General features: G+C 41.4%; 2 protein-coding genes across 2 annotated transcripts in view; both read right to left on the bottom strand.

Moving 5' to 3' along the window:
* The window catches only part of KIAA0319 (KIAA0319 ortholog), a 41,236-nt gene extending 38,097 nt beyond the window's left edge, over positions 1 to 3,139 (bottom strand). The window contains exon 1 of the mRNA XM_052649233.1: positions 3,085 to 3,139. Coding sequence (XP_052505193.1) covers positions 3,085 to 3,139 — 55 coding nt within the window. The remainder of the gene's footprint in view (positions 1 to 3,084) is intronic.
* The window catches only part of TDP2 (tyrosyl-DNA phosphodiesterase 2), a 276,571-nt gene that overhangs the window by 230,674 nt on the left and 19,750 nt on the right, over positions 1 to 26,147 (bottom strand). The gene's annotated exons all lie outside the window — the stretch shown is intronic.

Raw genomic sequence — 26,147 nt, forward strand, 5'->3', positions numbered from 1 at the left:
ACATGTATAAAATAGATAACTATTAAGAACCTACTGTATGGCACAGGGAACTCTACTCAACACTCTGTAATGACCTATGTGGCAATAAAATCTAAAGAAAGAGGGTATATATGTATAACTGGTTCATTCTGCTGAACAGCAGACACTAACACAACATTGTAAATCAACTACACTCCAATAAAAATTAATTAATTAGAAAAAATAAAGAATGTTGCCCACCATTCGGTTCTACAAGGATGAAGTCATTGCCCACTGCAGTCACTGACAGACAGTGTACCCAGAAAGGAATTCAGGATGAAAAGCAGGATGAGGCACTCTGTGCTTTGGAAAAACAGGCCCTTAGATAGTTGGACACATGTCTCAGGAAGAATTTTAATGAGCCCAGAGTCTTACATCTTTCCGTACATAGAAAAGCACTAAAATCGTCAGCAGAGATACCTGTTCCTTGTGACTAGCAGCAGTGGTGTACCAAGAGGTGTGCTTGGCGGCATGCATTCTCTTGCCCCAAATAATATACACACGGGCTTCTTCTCCCCAGTTTTTCAGAGCAGTTCCCTCAGAGCTACTGAGATGTTGTTGCCTGGGCTATAGTCCTCAGGAAGGTCCCTGAATAAAATTGAAACCTACAGCTCTTGCATTGAGTGTTTTTCTTCCAGTAGACAACTTGTTGATATTTTACCAAAGAGTCTGTCTGTGGTAGATTGGAAATAAAAACAAATTGGTCCCTTATCACATATAGTTCCAGGAATGCAGTTCTGCTGAACTCCAAAGAGCAAAAGATCTTTCTAGTAAGTGCTCATCATTGATCATTCTCATAATAACTGTTACATTTTTCATAATGACAATTAGAGATGACTTCTAACTAGAGGTAAGATAAATGGTTAAACACAGTACAAGAATTCATGTCATTTGGGACTTCCCTGGCAGTCTGTTGGCAGGGGTGCAAGTTCGATCCCTGGTCAGGGAGCTAAGACCCAACATGTCTCCCAACCAAAAAACCAAAACATGAATGAGAAGCAACACTCTAACAAATCCAACACAGACTTTAAAAAATGGTCCACATCAACATAAGAATCATTTCTTTTTTTCACCTGTATATACATCATCACCACTATAAATTTTTAAGAATCATTCAGTACCAAATATTGACTCAATAGGAAAGTCTAACTGGTCTCATCCAATAAGAATTAGACATAAATATGTATCTTTCCCAGTAAATAAGCAGGCAAACTGCTTTACTTCAACTGAAATGATATTTTCTCAAACCAAATCTATTTTTTAAAAAAATCACTTTAATAGTTTTAGCCTTTTGTTTTCTAAAGAAAAGCTTAATCTTTTATCAGATATGGAGAGGGGGAAAATACTCTGTGCTGAACATGACAAAACAGTATATAACCTTTATAATCAAGGTCAAGAGATGATAAAGGGGATAAAATAGGTAGATAAATCTACAACTCCCAGCCCTACTCTCAAAAATACTGTCTTTGCTTGTAAAGATATCACTACATCCCTTTAAATGAAGACCCAAGCTAGAAATTTCTTTCAAACACAAATGGCAGGATACATTTTATTTCCCTTGAACAACTGTTGGGTCACCTCCTTTTGAAAAATATGATTCATAAGAACTATCATGTTTCACTTCTGGCTTTGGACACCAGAAGCTTAAAAGTCAACGTGTAAAACTGTGTCAAAGAAATCATTAAACAGGAAAAAGGCTGTGACCCTGGAACAAGCAAATTGTTCCATGTGGTTGAGAAGCTTGGCAGAAGTCTTCAACACAAAACTTAAAAGCAGTTTTCCCCCAGGTTGCCGGTGGTGGTCTCCATAAGCCTCTAGGGCAGATCATCATTTTGTTCTGCAAAAAATCACCTGAATGGGCTGTTTATCTAGATAAATATACTTTAAGAGTGGATCTGAATAGTAAACAAAGAAGTTTGAGAAGTTGAGTATCACAACAACTAAACCATCTATTAGACTCACTCAAGAAAGTTCTTGAAGAAACAGGAGAACACTCATAGGTTTGTTCTACAAAGCCCCAGTCCTATCCATGAACATAGTAAGCACTCCACGGGTATTGACAAATCAACAAAATCAATGGTTAGCATCTTGTCAAAGGTAAAGAGGATAGAGAGAAAAGACAGACAAGCCCTAAATAACATTACTGGGGCTCAATTAACTCAGGAATTTTGAATGAATGAAAAACACTCCATAAGAAAATGACAAAAAGCAGTGAAAAGGCAGGGATTTTAGAGAAAAAAAAGAGCTCAGACGTTAATGACAGCACTTTCCAGAGTACATCAAGCATGGGACAAAGGGTCATTTTGCCTTGTATACTAAGCAGTGGTGAGGTTAATAAGACGGACGTTTGGCACGAGGAGAGTAATATGCAGGAAATGAGAAAGCTTTCCTGACTGTAGTATTTCCTCAAGTGGCTCTTGTATGACCTAAAACTGTGCTTCTTAAAATTTAGATGCTTCAGGCTCCTAAGTCACACCCACTAGGAGTTCTGATTCAGTAGGTCTGGATGGGGCCTAAGAAGACACATTTTAACAAGGGTCACTCCCAGGTAAACCTCAGTGTGTTTTTACTACATTGTGACAAACCCTGGATATTAAATCAGTTTCCCTAGCCATATCTCCATCCTCAGTCTTCAGTAAGTTTAAAGGGGTCTGGCTGGCCTAGCTGGGGCATGGATCACCAGAGCTGATGCTCATCAAGGATTTTATGCCATGGTGTGACCAAAATAAGTAAACAGACTATATGAAAATAAAGATTTAAGATTAAAAAAAAAGCCTGTTATTTGCTTTCTTAAAAAGATCTACTATGCGGTTCTTTGAAATAAATACATGAAGTTTTCCTAGTATATACGAAATATGATTTTCTTTTCCCCAAAATAGTCATGACAAAAAAGTTAAATGCCTGTTTCCAGAAACCACTTATGCATGAGGCCTTCCTTTTTATATGTGAAATAAGTCTGTTGGAAAGCAAACACACAGCACCTCCATCTCAGGTTGATCTGAGTTGCTTAAGTCAGAGAGGAAGTTCAAGCGTGAGGCTGGTGTCTCCAGGGTAACGGTTTCCTACCTGTAAAGGTCACCAGCAGCAGCAATGAAGTGAGTGCACCTGTGGGGGGTGCCATTCTGCCTCATACAGCGGGTGCAGGCAGGCTTCCTGGACAGGCTTGAGAGGTCTTTGCTGCGGGCTTCCTTTGTGCTTCTTAGGAGCCAGATTTGGCCTCAGAACTTCAAAGGAAAAACAGGAAAGAGGAAGGAAGAAAAGAATAGGTAAATGCAGAAACACACGCAGTTCTATCATTTGTTCATGGCAAGGGGAAGCCTCTGGTGGGAACACCCCAGGGTCATAGTGGGGTTCAGGGCAGGACACCCCTAGGTGTGCCACTCTGGCATGTGGATTATTTCAAGATGAAAACAACAAACTCCAAAGGACTCGGGATGAAACTCTGTCCGTCCCTCTAACTGCCGAAAAGGATTTAGACACAGGACCTGTTTGAGGAAGGCAGCTATCACCACGAATAAAGGCAGTATAATATGAGCTAGGCGTGGCAGACATGGAGGAACCTAGCAAAGTCTGCTTGTTAAAACTCCTCTCTGTGTCCCACTATCTCCTTAGGACACAGAAAACATCCATTTTCCAAATATTGGCTCTTTTTCATCTTCCTGTGAATTGCCTTCCTTCCCTTTGAAGTCCCAGATCTCTACCTGCTTCTCCTTGGTCCAGGAGGACAAATATACCTCATTATACCTGACTCTCATTTTATCTGGAATCTCTCACATTATGTGGATTTCTTATTAAATTGCAAATTTAATAGGCAATTAAATTTGGTTTTCTCCTGTCAACCTGTCTTATGTCATTATAACTATTTGACCAAACACACAAAGAGGGCCCCTCCTGACAACCATTTCTCAGGCAAACCATCCACCTGAAGTTTGTTTAAACAGAAAGAACAGTTCCTAAAAAGGGGCATAGGGTTTCTCATGCTCTCTCCCCTTATAAGCCCAAACCTAGGAAATAAAAGAGAACTGGCGTCAGAGGTTTGAAAGAAAGCAATGCAAAGCCCTCTTTCAGAAATGCTACACCCCCAATGCACACGACGACACAAAGGCAAGATTGTACAGAAAAAACACAGCTCACTAAATGCCTTCACAAGTGACTCAGCAGCAATGCACTAAGGCTGTCAGGAAATTTTAAAATATCTTAATGTGTATTCACATATATTTCCTGGTGGCTCAGAGGGTAAAGCGTCTGCCTGCAATGCAGGAGACCTGGGTTCAATCCCTGGGTCAGGAAGATCCCCTGGAGAAAGGGAATGGCAACCTATTCCAGTACTCTTGCCTGGAAATTCCCATGGACAGAGAAGCCTGCTAGACTACAGTCCATGGGATCACAAAGAGTCAGACACGACTGAGCGACTTCACCCTTCACCCGAGAATGACTGAGGAGAAAAAATTGCCTGAAGCAACCTCCCCAAAACCTCTTTCAGTGTGTAGAAACAGTTTACAGGATAAGAAAGGGATGTGCTATGGTATAATTGACAGGATTTTCTTTCTTCCTTTGTGGTATTTAAAATAATGATGCACCTTCTAATTGCAAGCATCTTAGACTCAATGCTCTAGAGCAATATGAGCATCTTGTTTTTGCCTGTCACTTTCTTCAATATCATCTTCACAGTAACCCAGGTGGCATTATTATCAGTGCTTAAGATAATATGAAGATGATGAAACTGCGATTCACAAAAGTTCACTGATTTGCTCAAGGGTGAAGAAGAACCAGTACAAGGAAGGTCTGGACTCCAAGTACTTGTTAACGTAACAAGGCTCCCAGGAGCGAGCACAGCTAGATAAGGGCTTCCTAATCACAATAAACTGTGGACAATTCTGAAAGAGATGGGAATACCAGACCACCTGACCTGCCTCTTGAGAAACCTATATGCAGGTCAGGAAGCAACAGTTAGAACTGGACATGGAACAACAGACTGGTTCCAAATAGGAAAAGGAGTACATCAAGGCTGCTTATTGTCACCCTGCTTATTTAACTTATATGCAGAGTACATCATGAGAAATACTGGACTGGAAGAAACACAAGCTGGAATCAAGATTGCTGGGAGAAATATCAATAACCTCAGATATGCAGATGACACCACCCTTATGGCAGAAAGTGAAGAGGAACTAAAAAGTCTCTTGATGAAAGTGAAAGAGGAGAGTGAAAAAGTTGGCTTAAGGCTCAACATTCAGAAAATGAAGATCATGGCATCCAGTCCCATCACTTCATGGGAAATAGATGGGGAAACAGTGGAAACAGTGTCAGACTTTATTTTGGGGGGCTCCAAAATCACTGCAGATGGTGATTGCAGCCATGAAATTAAAAGACACTTACTCCTGGGAAGAAAAGTTATGACCAACCTAGATAGCATATTCAAAAGCAGAGACATTACTTTGCCGACTAAGGTCCATCTAGTCAAGGCTATGGTTTCTCCAGTAGTCATGTATGGATGTGAGAGTTGGACTGTGAAGAAGGCTGAGCGCTGAAGAATTGATGCTTTTGAACTGCGGTGTTGGAGAAGACTCTTGAGAGTGCCTTGGACTGCAAGGAGATCCAACCAGCCCATTCTGAAGGAGATCAGCCCTGGGATTTCTTTGGAAGGAATGATGCTAAAGCTGAAACTCCAATACTTTGGCCACCTCATGCGAAGAGTTGACTCATTGGAAAAGACTGTGATGCTGGGAGGGATTGGGGGCAGGAGGAGAAGGGGACGACAGAGGATGAGATGGCTGGATGGCATCACTGACTCAATGGACGTGAGTCTGAGTAAACTCCGGGAGTTGGTGATGGACAGGGAGGCCTGGCCTGCTGCGATTCATGGGGTCGCAAGGAGACGGACACAACTGAGCGACTGAACTGAACTGAACTGAATGAGTGTGCCATAGCCCTGCAGTGAGCTGCAAATTGATACACTATGGTCAGCTAGAGTTCAGTTCAAATTCACACCACTCTCTCCCACCCATCCCTGGTTCCCTCCCCAAGCACACTTACACTCAGGCTTTTGGGAGAGAAAAAGACACCTGACTTTTCCTCTTCAAGTCCCCTTTCCAGAAGCATCTCATTCAGAAACTTACAAGGGGAGCAGGGATGACAAAGAGTGGTACACAATCCAAGAATCGAGGGAGTAGAGGGCATCTAAGCAGTGAACCACTCTTAGATTTGGGGCAAGAATGAGTTTTATTGAACATTAGAAGCAGCATTGCTGAAAAAGGGCACGACGGACTAGGAGGTCAGAGATTTCCTTTCTTACAAGGCAAGCAGGTCCTGTTTTCTAGGGTGAGGTGTTTGAGCAAACTAAGCTGAGCTGGGCTTAGTTGCTCAGTCATGTTTGACTCTTTACAACTCCGTGGACTGTAGCCTGCCAGGATCTCTGTCCATGGGATTCTCCAGGTAAGAATACTGGAGTGGGTAGTCATTTCCTTCTCCAGGAACTCTTCCTGACCAAGGGGGTGAACCGTGTCTCCTGCGTCTTCAGCACTGGCATGCAGATTCTTTACCACTGAGCGAGAGAGGAAACCAGAAAGGACAAGGAGCCGGTCAACACAGTCAAACCGGGATCCTATGGAAGAAGGGCTGGGGAACCACTGGACCTTGCTTTGAGTCTTTCTCAAGAAACAGTTCAAACCACAAGAAGGCTACCCACTGAACTGCAGTGATGGCTCTGTCACTGGCCACTTGGAACAGGTTGCTGCACAGCCTACAAGCATCACTGGCCAGTGCCCACTAAGGAGAGAGGGGGACCTCCCTGGCCCGTGTTACTGAGCTGAGTCACATCAAAAGACTGGACAGGAACCACAGTGAAGGTGGCCATGGTTATATTCAGGAGGTTGTTTCTGTGTGTCAGGATAATAGAGGCCATCGGAACACAAGCTTCCATAAGGTGAAGCAGAGAACATGAACATTCAGAGTCCCATAAGCTTCAGGCCTAAAAACCCAGAGGAAGACCGCCTGCTGGTGCAAACTGTCTGCCACTAATAACTTCCTTTCTCTGAAGCAATGAAAATGTGGTTTGGGATGGAAAGTGGGCAGAAGAAAAGATTGGCCATATCCCGTCTGCGGTGATTGACCATGCCCTAAAAGACAGGAGAGCAACTGGTCCTCCAGCGATGGCATTCGGCCTGCTGCCAAGACACTGCCCAGAAGAACAGAGTTGCTATCAGCCAGGGGCAGTTGGCTGAGAACCCCATGGATCAAGACCAGGCCCCTGCTGTACCATAGGATAACTTCAGCCAAATTAATAAAAGGTGAATCTCTGGGCAGACATTGCTCCAAAGGCACACAGCCTGGCAAACGGGCCATGGGCCAAATTTCCAACCCCTTTGGCAGATGCCCTTGTGCAATGTACCTTGAAAACCATATCCTACTTGGAAAGCAATTATCTTAGAGCCAAATTTTAATGCTCAGCAATAGTAAGCATCTCCTATTGTCAACACCTGACCTGCCTCTTGAGAAATCTGTATGCAGGTCAGGAAGCAACAGTTAGAACTGGACTTGGAACAACAGACTGGTTCCAAATAGGGAAAGGAGCACATCAAGGCTGTACATTGTCACCCTGCTTATTTACCTTCTATGCAGAGTACATCATGCGAAATGCCAAGCTGGATGAAGTACAAGTTGGAATCAAGATTTCTGGAAGAAAGATCAATAACCTCAGATATGCAGATGACAACACCCTTATGGCAGAAAGCAAAGAAGAATTAAAGAGCCTCTTGATGAAAGTGAAAGATGAGAGTGAAAAAGTTGTCTTAAAACTCAACATTCAGAAAACGAAGATCATGGCATCTGGTCCCATCACTTCTTGGCAAATAGATGGGGAAACAGTGGAAACGGGGGCAGACTTTATTTTGGGGGCTCCAAAATCACTGCAGATGGTGACTACAGTCATGAAATGAAAAGATGCTTACTCCTTGGAAGGAAAGTTATGAACAACCTAGATAGCACATTAAAAAGCAGAGACATTACTTTGCCGACAAAGGTCCATCTAGTCAAAGCTATGGTTTTTCCAGTAGTCATGTATGAATGTGAGAGTTGGACTATAAAGAAAGCTGAGCACCGAAGAATTGATGCTTTTGAACTGTGGTGTTGGAGAAAACTCTTGAGAGTCCTTTGGACTGCAAGGAGATCCAACCAGTCCATCCTAAAGGAAATCAGTCCTGAATATTCATTGGAAGAACTGATGCTGAAATTGAAACTCCAATACTTTGGCCACCTCATGCGAAGAACAGACTCACTGGGGAAGGCGCGGATGCTGGGAAAGATTGAAGGCAGGAGGAGAAGGGGACGACAGAAGATGAGATGGATGGATGGTATCACTGACTCAATGGACGTGAGTTTGAGTAAACTACAGGAGTTGGGGATGGACAGGGAGGCCTGGCATGCTGCAATCCATGGGATTGCAAAGAGTTGAACACGACTAAGCAACTGAACTGGACTGTCAACACTGTCTATAAGGTTCGTTCAGCACATTAATATAAGCAAACAATGGATCTCTATTTCCTCAACATTTAAAGGCACACAGACTTCATGTTATCAAGTCTTCTCTGCTCTAACAATTTGTAGGTTTTGCAGGTATTCTTGATATTTCTAGCCTGACCTTATTCTTTTAATATATATATAGCACCTCATTGATTAAATCATATTTTGACATATATTTTCCCCTTTGATCCCTATAACTACTCTCTCTGAGATAGGAGGTTTTATTATCCCCACTTTACACAAAAGGAAACTGAGTTTTGGGGTCAGTCTTGAGACTCTGGATCTCAAACCTGCCCTGTAGCTGCCCCAGTCCTCCTCTATCGTTTTGGAAAGTAAGAACATTCTACTCTGGGTGACTGAAGAAGACCTCTTTTACTTATTATTCAATCCCTGAACTGCTGGATTCTCTTGATAGAGTCTTGCCCTCTCAGCTGCTTGCCTTGCCTACCTTCCTGTGGTTTTATGTTCTCATTAAATGAAAGAAAAGTATTAAAGAATTCACAGAGAAAACCTCACTAGCTTCCTAAAAACTTCAATCAACGGCAGCGCTGAACCTGAGCAGTAAAATAGGGCTTTTAAAATAAGGCTTAACAAGTTCAAAAGGCTATAAATAGTACAAATACATAGATCCTTATATAAACTCTGCATGGATCAACTTTATACACATGAAGATCTGAAAGAAATGCCCCTCCAAGGTGAAAACTGGTGAGAATAATTTTTATTTCTTCCTTTTGATGATTTCTTGTCTCTTCCTTTCTTCCTTCCTCTCTTATCTGTAAATTCTATTTTTTAATACAATAAATACATCCTCCCTTTGTATTAATAAAATACAACTGTATTTTCATTTTTAAAGAAGGCTTTAGGGGACTTCCCTTGTGATCCAGTGGCTAAGACTCCACACTCTCAATGCAGGGGGCCTGGGTTCGATCTGTGGTCAGGGAACTAGATACCACATGTAGCAATCAAGAGTTCACATACTGTAACTAAGACCCAGCTGCTGCTGCTACTGCTGCTAAGTCGCGTCAGTCGTGACGGCAGCCCACCAGGCTCCCCCGTCCCTGGGATTCTCCAGGCAAGAACACTGGAATGGGTTGCCATTTCCTTCTCCAATGCATGAAAGTGAAAAGTGAAAGTGAAGTCACTCAGTCGTGTCCGACTCTTCGGGACCCCATGGACTGTAGCCTACCAGGCCCCTCCGTCCATGGGATTTTCCAGGCAAGAGTACTGGAGTGGGTTGCCATTGCCTTCTCCATAAGACCCAGCACAGCCAAATAAATAAACAAATATATATATATTTTTTAATTTCAAAAATAAAGCAAGCTTTGGTTGTTGTAACATAGCATTTTTTTTTTTTAAGTTACCAAGATGTATGTAAAAGGGCTATTTCTGATTCTTGATGCTTCTGGCCTGATTTTGTTCATAAGCATCACCCCATCTCTGAGCTTCCTGCCAAGCATAACCATCCCAGAAGCCTCACACCAACTGTCCTTTCTCTTTGGATGATATAAAGCTCAGGCATGGGGTCAGAGAGTGAATGAACTGTAGGAATGGAGTGATATCAGAGAGAGCTCTGAGAAATGTATTCAACAAGTAATGATGAACACATCTCGTCCTTGCCAAGGAAGGGAAGGAGGGTCAAGGAAGCAGGAAGGGTGAGGCTCAAAGATCGCTGCTGTCTGTTCAGTAATGTCCTCCCCTTATTCCCTGGTAACAAAATTTCAGATAATTATTTGGGACACAAGGGAACCCAGTTAAAAGACTATTTCCCAACACCCCCAGCAGCACCGTGGGGTTACACATGATTAAGCTGTGGTCAGTGAGATATTAATATAAAGGAATTGTTGGCGAGGACTTCCAGAAAAAGCTCCTTTTGCCCTCTTCCTCTTTTTTCCTGAGAGCTGGAAGAGGACCCGAGGGCTAACACCCCAGCAGCTGTCTACTTCCACGTACAGGCCCTGAGGAGGCAAGCCAGGTCTAGAACGATCAAAGGTCCCTGATGATGTGGAGCTGATGTATTGATCCTCAACTGCCAACCTGTGAGTTTTTCTGAGAAGGAAATAAACTTTTACCTCATTTAAGCCACTGCTTGTATTGCACTTTCCATTATATGGCACCTGGTGCCATTTTAATCCATAAGTGACATTACTTATGGATTACTTTTTTTTTTTAGCTTATGGATTATAAAATACTTAGGTTCAGGTAAGCTCAGTTGCTTCATGGAGATTTCAAATACTATAAAAGGCCAAACCTTTATAATAGTAATTAAAAAATAATTTGTGTTGGCCACACTGCATGGCATATGAGATCTTAGTTCTACGACCAGGGATCAAACCTGCAGCCCCTGCATTGGAAGCATGGAGTCTTAACCACGGGACCACCAGGGAAGTCCAATAACTTAATCATTTTTAAAGAGTATTTTTATACATTTATTGCACATGCAGCATGTGGGATCTTAGTTCCCCAACCAGGGATTGAACCCATGCTCCCTTCCACTGGGAGCTTAAAGTCTCAACCACGGGACCACCAGGGAAGTCCCAACTTAATCATTTTTAAAGTGGCAGATATGCCCATGAAATCTGAAACCATTTATATGAGAGTCAGCAAACACTTCCTTGCAGGATTAATTAACTTTTCATGTATATTTTTTCTCTAATAAACTACAAACTTCTTGAGGAAAGATCATCAATCTTAAAACACAGCTTGACTATATTTTGGCTTCAAGTTTACTAATTTCTCATCTACCAACATTAACAATTTTAGGTTTTAAGAAAGCTAATGTTTGGAATCAGGCTGTAATGTACAGAAATATCGATCACTATGTTGTACACCACATTTAAAATAGTATTGGAGGCTAATAATACTTCAAAAACCAAAGGCATTAAAAAAAAGGTCAGATCTGTGGTTACCAGAGGCAGGGGTTGGGGAGGGGCAACTGCTTGAAGGTGATCAAAAGGTATAAACTTTTAGTTATAAGAAACGTAAGTTTTGGGGATGTAATGTACAATGTGATTAATATAATTTACCCTGCTGTATATTATGTGTGAAAGCTGTTAAAAGAGTAAATCATAAGACTTCTTATTACAAGAGCTGCCCTGGTGGCTCAAATGGTAAAGCGTTTGCCTGTACTGCGGGAGACCTGGGTTTGATCCTGGGTCGGGAAGATCTCCTGGAGAAGGAAATGGCAACCCACTCCAGTACTCTGGCCTGGAGAATTCCATGGATGGAGGAGCCTGGTAGGCTACAGTCCATGGGGTCGCAAAGAGTCGTACACGACTGAGAAACTTCACTGGTTCACTGGTTCTCATTACAAAGGGAAAAGCATTTTTTTCCCTTTTCTTGTGTGTCTGTGTGAGATAATGGATAGTCACTAAACTTACTGTGGTCATCAATTCATGGTGTCTGAAATTCAAATCATTATGCTGTACACTTAACTTATATAGTGTTATATGTCAATATATGTCAATAAAACTAGAAGAAAAGAGAATTTAAAAGAAAAAATAAAAGAGCTAATGTTTAATGCATTTTAAATAAAAATGTTTCTTTAGGTGAAAACTAGGTAAAGTGACAGATGATTTAAAAATTACTTGCATGCATGACAAGTACCTTTTCAATCTCAACTGTGAACACAGAAGATACATTTGAAAATGTTTATTTTCAAACCTCAAGGAGCAAATGATTTTTTAAAAATAGAAAATTAAGTTGCATGCAATTTCTCTTAAAATTTTACCATTAACAACAACCAGTTAGAATAAGAAATGAAAGAAAATAACAACAAAAGGAATATAATAAAAGAGAATAGCAAACAACAAAAAAAATAACGAAGATCTAAGAATGAATTTACAAGATACTTGCCTATTTTAAGACAACTTTAAAATTCTGGTGAGAAATACAAAAAAAGCTTAAATAAATAGACAAAAACATGAATAAATATTCTTGGAAAAAACGATATCAGAAATATGATCATTTTTCCAAAATTGACAAGTAAATTTCTATGTTCCTAATAAAAACAGTGAATTTTTTAAAATAAAATAGAAATTTATTTGGGCAAATGCAAAACTAGACAAAGATGATTCCTCAGATCACATGGAAGAATCAGTAAGATATGAAGGCCAACAAACTTAAAGAGAAGAGAATTAAGGGGAAGCTAGTCCTACCAGACAGCAAAACCTATTATAAAGTAAGAATCATTAAAATGGGACAGTACAGGTACAAAAATAGATCACTGAATGGACAGATATTAAAAAAATGAATCCAAATATTTAAAAGATTATAGGACATGATTAAAAATGCCATCTCAATCAGTGGAGGGGGTAGATTATTAAACAAATGATCCTGAAAAATAGAGAGCCATTTGAAAAAAAGTAAGTTGTATCCCTATCGCACATCTCATACCAAGATAAATTCCTAATGTATAAATAAGACCATAAAAGCACTATAAGAAACTGTGAGGTTGGTTTTTGACAAGGATGCCAGGACAATTCAATGGGGCAGAGACCAATATATATATATTTTTCTATTATCTCATATAATGTATATGGGGTTTCTTTTTGAAACAGTAAGTTCATAAGTTCTAAAATATATTGTGGTGATGGTTGCCCAAGACTGTGAATATATTAAAAGCCACTAAATTCTACAATTTAAATAGGTGAATTGTATGATATGTGAACTGTATCTTAAAGTTGCTTTTTTTTTTTAAATGAAAAGAAACTATGGGAGATTATATTTGTAATCTCTGAGTGAGGAAGGCCTAGGCATGAAATGAACTCAGAAATCATTATAGAAAACGTGAATAAATCATGTACTATGCTCTTTGCGATTGCGACCCCATAGACTATAGCCCACCAGGCTCCTCTTGCCCATGGAATTTTTCAGGCGAGAATACTGGAGTGGGTTGCCATTTTCCCCTTCAGGGACTCTTCCTAATCCAGGGATGGAACTCGTCTCTTGCATCTTCTGCATTGGCAGGCAGATTCTTCACCACTAGTGCCACCTGGGAAGCCTGAAAAAAATCATGTCCACTAACAAAAAAAATGCATAAATAAAACTTTTCATGGAAGCAATATCATTTCTAAAGTTAAATTGTCAACAACGTGAGAAACGCTGAAATGGATGAAGCATAAGCTGGAATCAAGACTGCTGGGAAAAATATCAATAACCTCAGATATGCAGATGACACCACCCTTACGGCAGAGAGCAAATAAGAGCTAAAGAGCCTCTTGATGAAAGTAAAAGAGGAGAGTGAAAGAGTTGGCTTAAAGCTCAACATTCAGAAAATTAAGATCATGGCATCTAGTCCCATCACTTCATGGCAAACAGATGGGGAAACAGTGGAAATGGTGACAGACTTTATTTTTTGGGGCTCCAAAATCACTGCAGATGGTGATTGCAGCCATGAAATTAAAAGACGCTTGCTCCTTGGAAGAAAAGTTATGACCAACCTAGACAGCATTTTAAAAAGCAGAGATGTTACTTTGCCAACAAAGGTCCATCTAGTCAAGGCTATGGTTTTTCCAGTAGTCATGTATGGATGTGAGAGTCGGACTATAAAGAAAGCTGAGTACCAAAGAATTGATGCTTTTGAACTGTGGTGTTGCAGAAGACTCTTGAGAGTCCCTTGGACTGCAAGGAGATCCAACCAGTCCATTGTAAAGGAAATCAGTTCTGAGTGTTCATTGGAAGGACTGACGTTGAAGCTGAATGAAGCTCCAATACTTTGGCCACCTGATGAGAAGAAGTGACTCCTTGGAAAAGACCCTGATGTTGGGAAAGATTGAGGGCAGGAGAAGAAGGGGACGACAGAGGGTGAGATGGTTGGATGGCATCACTGACTCAATGAACATGAGTTTGAGTAAACTCTGGGAGTTGGTGATGGACAGGGAGGCCTGGCGTGCTGCAGTCCATGGGGTCACAAAGAGACGGACACGACTGAGCAACTGAACTGAACAGAACTGAAATGGGAAAAATATTTACAGCTTACATCACAAAGATAATTTCCCTAACACATAAAAGTGTCCTCTAATAGAAAAGTCCATCAATAGATACAACATTTAAAAGGTTTTAAATGCATTTTAAATACCTCAAAAGATACTCAATTTCATTCATAAGAAGAGGAACATAAATTAAAGCTAAGAGATACCATTCTTTCATCTATGAGATTGTCACATATGAAAAAACATTCATACTTCATGGTGTGGGTGAGAGTTTGGTTACTCAGACATTCTCATTCTTACTAATGGGAATGTAAACCAATCTCTATGGAGGGCAAAGTAGCACCAAGCCCATTTCAGCAGCTCTACTTCCAGGAATTTATTCTACAGAATATACATAACCACTCATGAAATCATACGCACACTAGTGTATTGCTAAGGTGCAATATTGGTATTAACAAACAGACTGGAAACAACCAAACTTTCATCAGCAGGGAAGTAGTTACACAAATTAAGGCTGCCCATACCCTGAAATTCTCTGCATTTGTGAAGAAGAAAGAGCGACGCTCTCCACGCGCTGGTAATATACCAAGACCTAACATTACATGACAAAAGCAACTTACAGAACGGTATCAATGGTATTCACCATTTGTGGGAAAAGAGAATGGGCTGTGGAAAAACATAAATATGAATTTGTTTGAAAAGGCATTAACTATCTCTGTTAGAACACAACCAAGAAACCGTTATTAATGCCTGATGATGAGGGAGGGAGCAGGAAGAGAGAATGTTTTTCAACAAGCAGTCTTTCGTGCCTCTTGAATCACGTGAATGTCTTCAATGTTTTATACGTAAATAAATAAGTTTAATATTCTTGCCATTGTGCTCGGTCTGGAGGCTTAGATCTACTGAGCATCAAGACCTCAGTAAATAACACAAAAGGTTCCATGCAGGAAAGGAACCTGGGCATGTAACGCAGAGGGGGACGGGCTATGAGAAAGGCAGTCAGATTTAGCGAAAAGAGACACAGGATTCCCAATCTAATGTGAATTTCAGATAAATAACAAATAATTTTTATTATGCAATATTTGAGACATGTCTGTACTGTATTTTGTCAGGCAGCCCAATCTATGAGAAAATGCCTGGGCTTTCCTGGGCAGCTAGTTAGAACTACAACTAGTATACATCTCTGCTCAGAAGGTCTATATATACAACACTATGGAGAGAAAGAGCTGACATTTATACTTCACCTTAGAAGAAACAGTCTGACCCAGATTCAGACAGTATGCTGACTCCCCATGGATCTGTGAAATCATTTCAGGTAAGCATGAAAAACTTGCTAAGACCACAAGGAGTTACCATCATTTCAGGCAAAGAGGCTTCCCTTGGGTGGCTCAGATGGTTAAGAATCTACCTGCAATGCGGAAGACCCAGGTTCGATCCCTGGGTTAGAAAGATGCCCTGGTGAAGGAAATGGCAACCCACTTCAGTATTCTTGCCTGGAAAATCCAGGCATGGACAGAGGAGCCTGGTGGGCTACAGTCCATAGGGTCATAAAGAGTCGGACATGACTGAGTGACTAACACTTCAGTTTCAGGGAAAGAACCAAAGTGAGGGGAAGAGTTAGAAAACAAGTCACTGAAAAAAGGGGCTGCATTCATATTTTAATTTGAGACTTTTAAACTCAGTAATCTCTATTTCAGAGAGATAGAATTACCATGGTTCAAATGGGACAAATGACTTTTCAAAGTCAGCTGACAGATTTCATCTCAGCTGGAGCTAAGTGTATGAAAAAGAGAAAGAAAGAAATCCTGTGACAGCCAAAACCCGACATATCTGATACTTGCTTCCTAACTGCCTTACTTTCTGGTAAGGTTTGCCCAGAACGAATCTGTGGAGAATAGCAGGAAATATATTATTCATATATTTCTCTTTCCATTTCACTGCAGTTCACTTTTGATCTTAGAAAAAAATCACTGTAGTAGCTGTGACCAGTGAACTCAGTTCAACCAAGTAGGAACCACCTCCTGGCCCATGGCAGGTCTCCTAGGAGGATGGTGATTGCGTGCATGCTATTGGGTAGGCCAAAGAGTTCGTTTGGGTTTTTCCATAAGATGGTATGGAAAAACTCCAACAAACTCTTTGGCCAACCCAATACATAGACTGGTTCAAATGCTGACTGGAGCCAGTGTTATTACAAACTCCTGAAATATGCCAGGATAGACACCTTGGGAGAGGAGAGCAAATTCATAGCAAGACCCTCCATGTCCCCCTCTTCCCAGTCTTCTTTCCAACATCCACAACCTCCTCTACCCTGCCTATATCCAGCTCAAAAATCAGTTCTTCAAAGAAGCCTTCCTCAAAGCCAGAATTGAAAGAGACACCTGTACCCCAATGTTCATTGCAGCACTGTTTATAATAGCCAGGACATGGAAGCAACCTAGATGTCCATCAACAGACAAATGAATAAGAAAGCTGTGGTACATATACACAATGGAGTATTACTGAGCCATTAAAAAGAATACATTTGAATCAGTTCTAATGAGGTGGATGAAACTGGAGCTGATTATACAGAGTGAAGTAAGCCAGAAAGAAAAACACCAATACAGTATACTAACACATATATATGGAATTTAGAGAGACGGTAATGATAACCCTGTATGCGAAACAGTAAAAAAGACACAGATGTATTGAACAGTCTCTTGGACTCTGTGGGAGAGGGCAAGGGCAGGATGATATGGGAGAATGGCATTGAAACATGTATATTACTACACATGAAATGAATCGCCAGTCTAGGTTCGATACATGAGACAGGGTGCTTGGGGCTGGTGCACTGGGATGACCCAGAGGGATGGGATGGGGAGGGAGGTGGGAGGGGGGTTCAGGATGCGGAACACATGTACACTCATGGAGGATTCAAGTCAATGTATGGCAAAACCAATACAATATTGTAAAGTAAAAAATAAATAAATAAATAAAATAAAAAAGAAGCCTTCCTCAGCTTCCTGAACATAACCTCCAAGCTGAAGTCATTGTTCCCTCCTCTCAGGACATGTTCCTAGGCTAGATTATTCTCACAGGTAAACACTATATGAAGTACAATTAACATCTGTTTGTCCCTGGCACTCATTTTAATCCTCTTAAATCCCTCCAACTGCATATTATCATTCAATGAAATCAAGGCTCAGAAAAACTAAAATGCCCAAGAACTGGAACCCAATCCAAGTGTGTCAGACACCACAGAATATGTTTTTCCCACTATTCTATATTGCCTTATGAGTCTCTCCATTAAAAAAAGAAAAAAAAAAACTCTAACTGGGTTTTCTTCTAATGTATAAAAACAATAATATCCAATATTAGGGTACAGGTAAATATAATTGTATATCCTATGGATATATAATACCCATGTATTATTACTATGAAGCCCATGGTCGAGTATTATCAATTCATGGAAGTTGCATATTTTAAAAAGAAAATACATGAGGAAAGTCTAGATTTCTATGTCTAGCAAAATGGCAACACTTACAATATTGAGATTTCTGGGGGAAAATAGAACAGACACTTTTCAAATGTATAACTGCACTCACAAGGAAAGAAGGGAAATCCACTAAGGCTGAAAATGAACAGAAAGCTGGAAGTTGATGCTGAGGTTGTAGTTGCCTGAGATATCTGTTGATTTCTAGAACATAGAGACAGGAATCTAATGGCTACAATACAGAAGTTGGAACCTTGGGCACATTCAAGACGAGGGGTTGGAACTAAGGTGCCTTGGAAAACCAGGAACCTTTAAGAGATGCATCCTTGTGGGTGAAAGGATGAACTGAGAAAAAAATAAAAATAAAACCCTGGCCACCATGCTCTGTGGGAAGAAATAATTCTCCCCTGAGAACTGACATCCACAGGTTTGCTCCTCATAGGTCTGGGCTCCACTTTTCATTACAAGTTTGGTTCAATTAAAACCAAGGGGAGAAATTACCTTAAAGTAGTTCTGGGCTGGTAGTACCCACAGATACCTGGCAGAGACAATCACAGATCCTTTTTGGAAGAATTCACCTCAACTCTCAGGGAGAACTCAGATAAACATGAGCTTAGAGATCCAAATTAAAAAAACACACAGACATCAGGAAGAAAGGCAACAGAAAAGAAAGATAAGAGAATCCGGTTCCTGAGATTTTAAAATAATAAAATACTGACTTACAAATATAAGACACTTAAAATGTTTACGAAAAGTAGGATGTAAGATTACTACAAAAAAAAAAAAAAGACCCTGCAGATTTGAAAAATCACCAAGCACAAGGGTAAAAGTAATTAAGATACTTTTGCTATCAAAAGCTCAACAGATGAGTTAAAGAGCAGGTTAGACACTACTGAAGAACTCATGAACTCAGAAGGTCCTATTTGACGTATGTATACCTATGGCTGACTATGTTGATGTTTGGCAGAAACCAACACAATTCTATAAAGCAATTTTCCTTCAATTAAGAAAATAAACTTGAAAAAAAAAAAAGGTCTTATTGGAGCCAAGTCTTAAAGAGATGAGACAATGAAACATGTGGACAGAAAGAAGAGTTCTAGGCAGAGGGGACCTGAAACGCAATGGCTCTGAGGAGGGAATGTGCCTTGTATTCCAAAAACTACAAGACGGTCAGCATGGCTAAAGGAAAAGGTTGGGGAGGCAACTGGAGGCCACACTGGTTCATAGGTCAATACAAGGATCTCTGGCATTGCCTCTGAGATGGGAAGTGGTGCAGCATTAACTCTGTTGGCTGAGGCTTCCATGTCGAAGGGAGTGTAGAAGGCACAGAAATAAGTGAGAAGCCCAAGCACTTATCTAGGTGGGGGGATGGCATCTTGCCCTGAGGTGGCAGGAGTGAGGGTCTGGGTCTCAAAATACCTGAATTATTTTGCAGGTAGAGACTGCGGGATTTGCTGTTGGATGTGGTGGAGGGCCTGAGATGAAGACAAGTGGTCAGGATGACTGAGCAGCTGGAAGAATGGGGTTGGAATGACTTGAAATGGGGAGCAACTCAAGACAGTCAAGTGGAGTGCTGATCAGGGCACTGGATAAACAGGTCTGGAGTTGAGAGGAGAGACGACCCAGAGGTATAAACGGGGAGCCACAGAGTGGGTTTAAAAGCCGCAAGACTGGCTAACAGCACTGAGGGGGAGAAGTATAAACAGAAAGGAAAGAGAAGAGTGGGGAGAACTGCCTGAGTGGTAAAGCTGAGCGTGGAGTGCAGGGACTGGTCCGTCTCCAAAGGGGTCCATCAATGACCGCTCTCCCCAAGTCAGGTGGAGCCATGGGGAGGCCTCAATGTGCAAGGGGCGGGGGGGGGGGGGACTTAAAATAATGCCTTCTGATTCGGAGAGCACCGCAGTTTGCTGTCAATGGGAGTGCAAATCCCACGGCAGCAGCTCCCTGGCTACTTCAGCCAGAGCAAACCAAACAGAGCTCTGGTCGGATGAAAGAACTAACAACGTGGACCATGAAGTGGATTCCGATCACTGCCAATTCTACCACTACCAGATGAACTGATGTCAAACCCAGTTTTGTATCTCCTCCATTAATAATATACCACTGGGGGAAAATTAGACATTTATTTTAATATATTTTAACAACATTGCTGGGAGGGATTGGGGGCAGGAAAAGAAGGGGATCACAGAGGATGAGATGGCTGGATGGCATCACCTACTCGATGGACATGAGTTTGAGTGAACTCTGGGAGTTGGTGATGGACAGGGAGGCCTAGCGTGCTGTGATTCATGGGGTCCCAAAGAGTCGGGCATGACTGAGCGACTGAACTGAACTGAACTGAACAACGCTGCAGGAGAGCAGGAGAGTCAGGCTTCATGAGCTTGACATTAGGTTGTGTAAAACTATGCAATTCTACTTCAGAAACTTTTAAAAGGGCATTTTGGTAAGGCAGGCTGCAGCAATTCGGAGCTTGGTTGTAATCTCAGCTTGGAAGATTCCAAATATGAGGGCCTCTGCAGTTTTTACCCTGGAGGGAATGCTGACGATCCATAACTGTGTTTTTGCTTTCTGTATCCTCAACCTAGCCCTACACCTAGCCCTATCCATTGGGGCTGTGCATGCAGAGCACTCATCTTCCTGCTGCCAATTCTCTTTGGTATTTCATTTCAAAGCAAGAAATGGAAGTAACAAGATCAGCCAGTGAGTGTTGGCACACAGAACTGAGAAGCACACAATTATACCTATCTCCCCTTTTAGGGGGGTGGCTTCCCTTGTAGCTTAGTCGGTAAAGAATCAGCTGCAATGCAGGAGACCCGGGTTTGAGTCCTGGGTTGGGAAGATGCCCTGCAGAAGGAAATGGAAAGCCACTCCAGTATTCTTGCCTGGAGAATCCCATGGACAGAGGAACCTGGAGGGCTATAGTCCATGGGGTCGCAAGAGTCAGACACGGCTGAGCGACTACACTACCAACACCATCCCTTTTAGGGAGTCTTGGTCAGGGTCTCCCCTTCCCCTCCATCGATCCCCTCCCTGCAGGTCTCTATAAACCCAAGCTTCTGGGCAAAGGTATTGGCTGTTATTACTTGATTAAACCTTAGGGTCTTTTTCTTTATGAGGATGTCACAGGAGGTTCCTGGTGACCAAAGGCTATTTTAGGTATTTTTGACAGAAGGGTATGGGAGATAGCTGGAGGATAGGTGTCTTTGTTATAGTTCTCTAATCACAGCTTCTTAATACACCCATTTTGTTCTCAAAGCAGCTTGAGAAAAGCCGGATGCTGTAGTACTAGACCAAGTCCCCAGGTGTTCCTTAGAGAAGGACCATTTCACCCTTGCTGTTTGAGCTCTCCAAAGAGGCAGATCCTGGAGATAAGGGTCACCATTATACCAAGAGACCCAGCCCACAGAGCAAATATATTCACATGAATCTTCCTTGGGGGGAATTGGCTTCATTAACAGGATTAATAGGACTTGGGAGTTTTGAAATCAGCTTCACCAATAACTGAGAAGAAAAAGAAAACTTTCTAGTTCCAAATTGCAGACTGGATAGATAACATCTATTTCCCCTCTTTCCTACATTTCTACTGAAAAATGAAAATAAAGGGGAAAGGTGGCAAGGCATATGAACAGATGGGAGAAAAGAAACCATAAAATCATAAAACACCGGAAAAATAAGAATGAGAACTACTAATAGACCAGAAACTCCAAAGAATTCCTGGAAGATAGGAAGCACGTGGTGTGGAACCGAGGAGATAAAGGAAACCCATTCTCTAAAAACTGGGGAAGCACAGGACTCTCAGGGGGCACTGGAGGAGCCCTAAGCCCTGAGCCCATGAAAGCCAAGACAAGATGGGCCAATGGACAACCTCTGTGAAAGCCAGATCTCAAGCGTATGCCAGGAATCTTCTCTCTTAAGAAATAGAGATCTGGGACTTTCCTGGTGGTGCAGTGGAGAAGAATCCGCCTGCCAATGCAGGAGACACAGGTTCAACCCCCGATCCAGGAGGATTCCATATGCCGAGGACCGGCTGGACCCGTGTGCCCCGACTACTGAGCCCGCAGGCTGCCATGACTAAAGCCCGTGCAGCTGGAGCCTGTGTCCACAAGAGAGCCACCACAGTGAGAAGCCTGTGCACAGCAACAAAGAGCCAGTGGAGCCAAAACTAAATATTTATATATATATTTTTTAATCTCTAAAAAGAAAAGAGAGAGAGATTGGTCCTCATAGGGTGTCAGTGGCAATAGAGGGCCTATGAAAAAAGCAGAACCAAGAGAATGTGAAGACTGTCCTGGAAGGAAACATATACCATTCCCCAAGCCATGTACCTCAAGAGCAGAGCTCTCCTCCCCATGGTAGGACCTGGGGAGTCCCTACCCACCTAACTGGAGGGAAATTTTCCCACTTTTAAAGTCGTTGGCTTTCAGGGCAAAAAAGTTTTCTGAGCAACCTTACATGTTCCCGTTTTCTAGCCTGGAAGTTCTCTTCTTTAAATTGTTTTAATATGTTGTGTTTGACTCAGATTAAAGTTCTGAAGCATCATTATCCTGGAGGGGCTTAAAAGCCTGACCAGGTCCATAATGATAATGCCTTGTCCATTTCTGCTCCCATCGGGTGATCATCAAAGTGGTTATTTACTGACTATAACCCTTGCTTTTCACATCTGTGTTAGCTTCCTGGGGGTGCTGTTATAAAGCACAGCAGACGAGGTGGTTTAAAACAGTAGCAATTTATTCGTTCACAATTCTAGAGGCCAGATGTCTGAAATCAAGGGGTCCCAGCCCCTCTGAGACTCGGGCAAATCCCTCTTTGCCTCTGTCACTGATATTCCCGGGGGTGCAACTACATCACTCCAGTCTGCGTCTGTTGTCAAATGATGCTCCCCCAGGCTGCCTCTGTGTGCAAATTTCTCTCTGCTAACAAGGACACTAGTCATACTGGATTAATGGTCTCATCCTAGCTCAAGTACATCTGTGAAAACCCTATTTCCAATAATGTCACATTCACAAGCACCAGGAGCTGGGACTTCACCTTATCTTTTGGGGAGGACACAACGCAATACTCAACACCATCCTTTGTCCTTTTCGACAGAAGCGCTTTGTGAAATGTTCCCACTTTGTCCCATTACTGACCCCACAGAGTACCTAAAACAGACAGCATTTTCTAAGTTAAAGGGTGGACAAAAAAAAAAAAAAAAGCCAACCATTTTACAAGGAGAAGAAAGAATAACTCAGGTCTTCACACACTGGGGATATTCTTTCATCTCTGCCCAAAGGAAACCAGTCAAGTCAGAACCAAGGTAGGGTGAATGGTGAAGGACTTCAGGGTATTCCAATCCAGACCATGATACACGGCAGCCGGAAGTTACAGACACTGCATGGTGACGGGCTGCTAGTTTTTGAAATGAAAAGCCAGAAGGCGCTATGAAAGATCAACTTCGTGATGAAACTGCTGTTCCACCGAGGCTCCCATTTTTCTGTGCTAACATTTCTGATCAAAGGAAAAGTTTGTTTTTTAAAATGATATATTACAAAAACCCAGGAGAACTGCCTTTTATTAGTTGTTGTCTGTGTCTCCAACCTCTGCCACACTGCCCGGATGGAGGCCGAGTGCATGAAATAACTTGTTTTTTAACTGCGATGACCAAAATGTACACTGAAAACATTATGATCAAATCATACTAATGAACGGCTATTTTCTCTTTCCAGGCTCTCCTTCCATTTATTATGTATACGTATACTTCACCAAAGCTATTCTCTTAGTGAAATATAGCTCTCATTTTCATTTCACATTCTATCCCTCATTATCCTTCATTGCTACTTTCTTATTCATTATTCTTTTCTGTTATTTCACAATATCCCATGGAGGTGATTATTATAACTGACTTCACCATTTCCTTGTGAAAGTGTTAGTTGCTCAGTCGTGTTCGATTCTTTGGGACCCCCATGGACTGTAGCCCAACGGGCTCCTCTGTCCATGGAATTCTTCAGGCAAGAATACTGGAGTGGGCTGCCATTTCCCTATTGCTGGATGATTGGTTGTTTCTGCTATTTGGCCTTTATCAATAATGGTGCAGTGAAATGCTTCTACAGGCTCAGAAAGAAAACAAGCTCTAGCATGTCTGCCTGAAAGAAATGAAAACAGCTCAAATAGGGCATCATTTCAAAGAACTCAACGGATCTTCTGGACAGTATTTTCCTGCGGGCTTTTCAGGAACAGGCTGTGTTTACAGTTGGTCCTGTTTGCAGTTAACTGGCTAGCAAAAGTAGGCTGGTGAACTCTTGCTTTGCAGAGCCAGTGAACTCAAACAAGATAAGCTGTATTTTGCTATTTCGACTTAGCCCCTGGGAGCTGCTGGAGATGCTCTCTTTGTCATATTATTCTTATACCATCTGAACCTCCAAGCTTTATCAGTCACTACTGTGACAAAAGCTGTCTTTGCTGAGGCAGTCTTTATCCACAGGGGTGACTGCAGGCCCTGGGCTACCATCTGAGCATCTTGCACTCAAGGAGTCAAAGTGACACTAGAGAGGAACATGGTGATTTCCTGGAAGTAACTGGATAAAACAGTCACGAGAACAATTCAAAGGACAGGTGGATAGTGAAAGGCTGTATGTGAGAAGAAAGAAAAGGTAAAGAGAAGTTATAGTTACTCAGGTACTGATTCCTAGAGTAAACCATCTTTTCTGAACTTCTGGAAATGGACACACTGTCTCAGGGTCCTCATATTATAAATAACACCAGACATTGGTATTTCTGGAGATACTATTCCTACATTAAGGGAAAATTTTTCAGAAGGTGAAACCTTGAGTGTACATCTTGGAGCTTTAAATAGTCTCCCTAATTATGGGAATAGCTTAGCTTTCAGTTGGCTCAGCATTTTTGTTTCTCCCTAAATTTCATTCTTACTAATGGGGTCAACACTGCTTTCTAAATAAATGCTTTGTCCTGTACTCTAAAAATTAAATCATCACCTTTAGAGAGCATGCACGAGGCAAGGCCAGGAAGAGTGCAGACACCATCTGCCACCCACTGTAGGGGAGAACCCAGTCAGTGCTCAGCGATGTTTAAACTCAGATACTAGAGATTTTGTGTGTCAACGACAGTGAATCTGCTTTATACCAAATTCTAAAGACAGGTGATGATTACCAAACTTCTGAAACCAGCAAACTGTTCATCAATTCTGAGACTGTTCAAGTCCTCAATTCTATTAATATTTATCAACATGTCTATAATCAGCTGGTCTAAGAGATCTTTACACAACAAAGATTTACTATAAAGAACAGGGAACTATCTTCAATATCTTGTAACAAACTATAGTGGAAAAAGAATTGGAAGAAAAGATTCAAATCACTTTGCTGTATACCTAAAACTAACACAATATTGTAAATCAGCTATACTTTGTTTGAAAAAAAAAAAAGAGTTCTCCTTTAGAATTTAACTTTCTGGCATTAGGTAAATAATTATTCATTTATTCCCTATGAAAGAAAAGGAATAAAATAGAAAGAAGGTAGAATATTCTAGGTTAATAATCTATCCTATTAATAACAAGAAAAATGGTTTGTAATATTCATCATCACCATCACAATAGCCATTGATAATAGTCCTTTTATTCACAAGGCAGTTTTACATACTATTTTCATATTATTTGAAGTTCCCACTAAGAATCTGAGACAAGTAAGACAGATACGTGTCATCCACAACAGGTATATAGAATATTCTGGTTGAATTAGCTGAAATTCTGTGGTTCATCAATCAGAAGTTAGTTTCCAGTTTCTCCAAAGCAAGTCTCTAAGTTTCAATAGGTAAAGAACACAAAGAATGAAAAAGAGTCAAGGTTGCTTTTTCCTGATCTTTTTCACTTTTAACACTGCCTTTGCCAAGGCAGTTGATATACTCTTCATGAGTCACACTCCTTCACCCTGGGCCTGCCTGAGCCTGGAGAGTGGATTTGAAGATAAAGAAGCTCAGAAAGTACCTGTGGAAGAAGCTTCAACCCACTGCTCTTGCATCTACAAAGGGCTCTCAAGGTCTCAGATCTTCACCAACAAACCAAGGAAGCGAGGTGGTGGAGGAAGCCCAGATATGATTAGATGCCAGGCCAGGAAGGTAAAAACTTCGCAGGGTTTCAGTACAGTAATCTATGGTCTGAATTTCTCCACTGAAAGAGGATGAAGTAGAACTAGTCCTAGAAAAAACCTGTGCCAACCTAAACA

The sequence above is a fragment of the Budorcas taxicolor genome, chromosome 11 (genome assembly GCF_023091745.1).
Source record: "Budorcas taxicolor isolate Tak-1 chromosome 11, Takin1.1, whole genome shotgun sequence".
NCBI classification, from domain to species: domain Eukaryota; kingdom Metazoa; phylum Chordata; class Mammalia; order Artiodactyla; family Bovidae; genus Budorcas; species Budorcas taxicolor.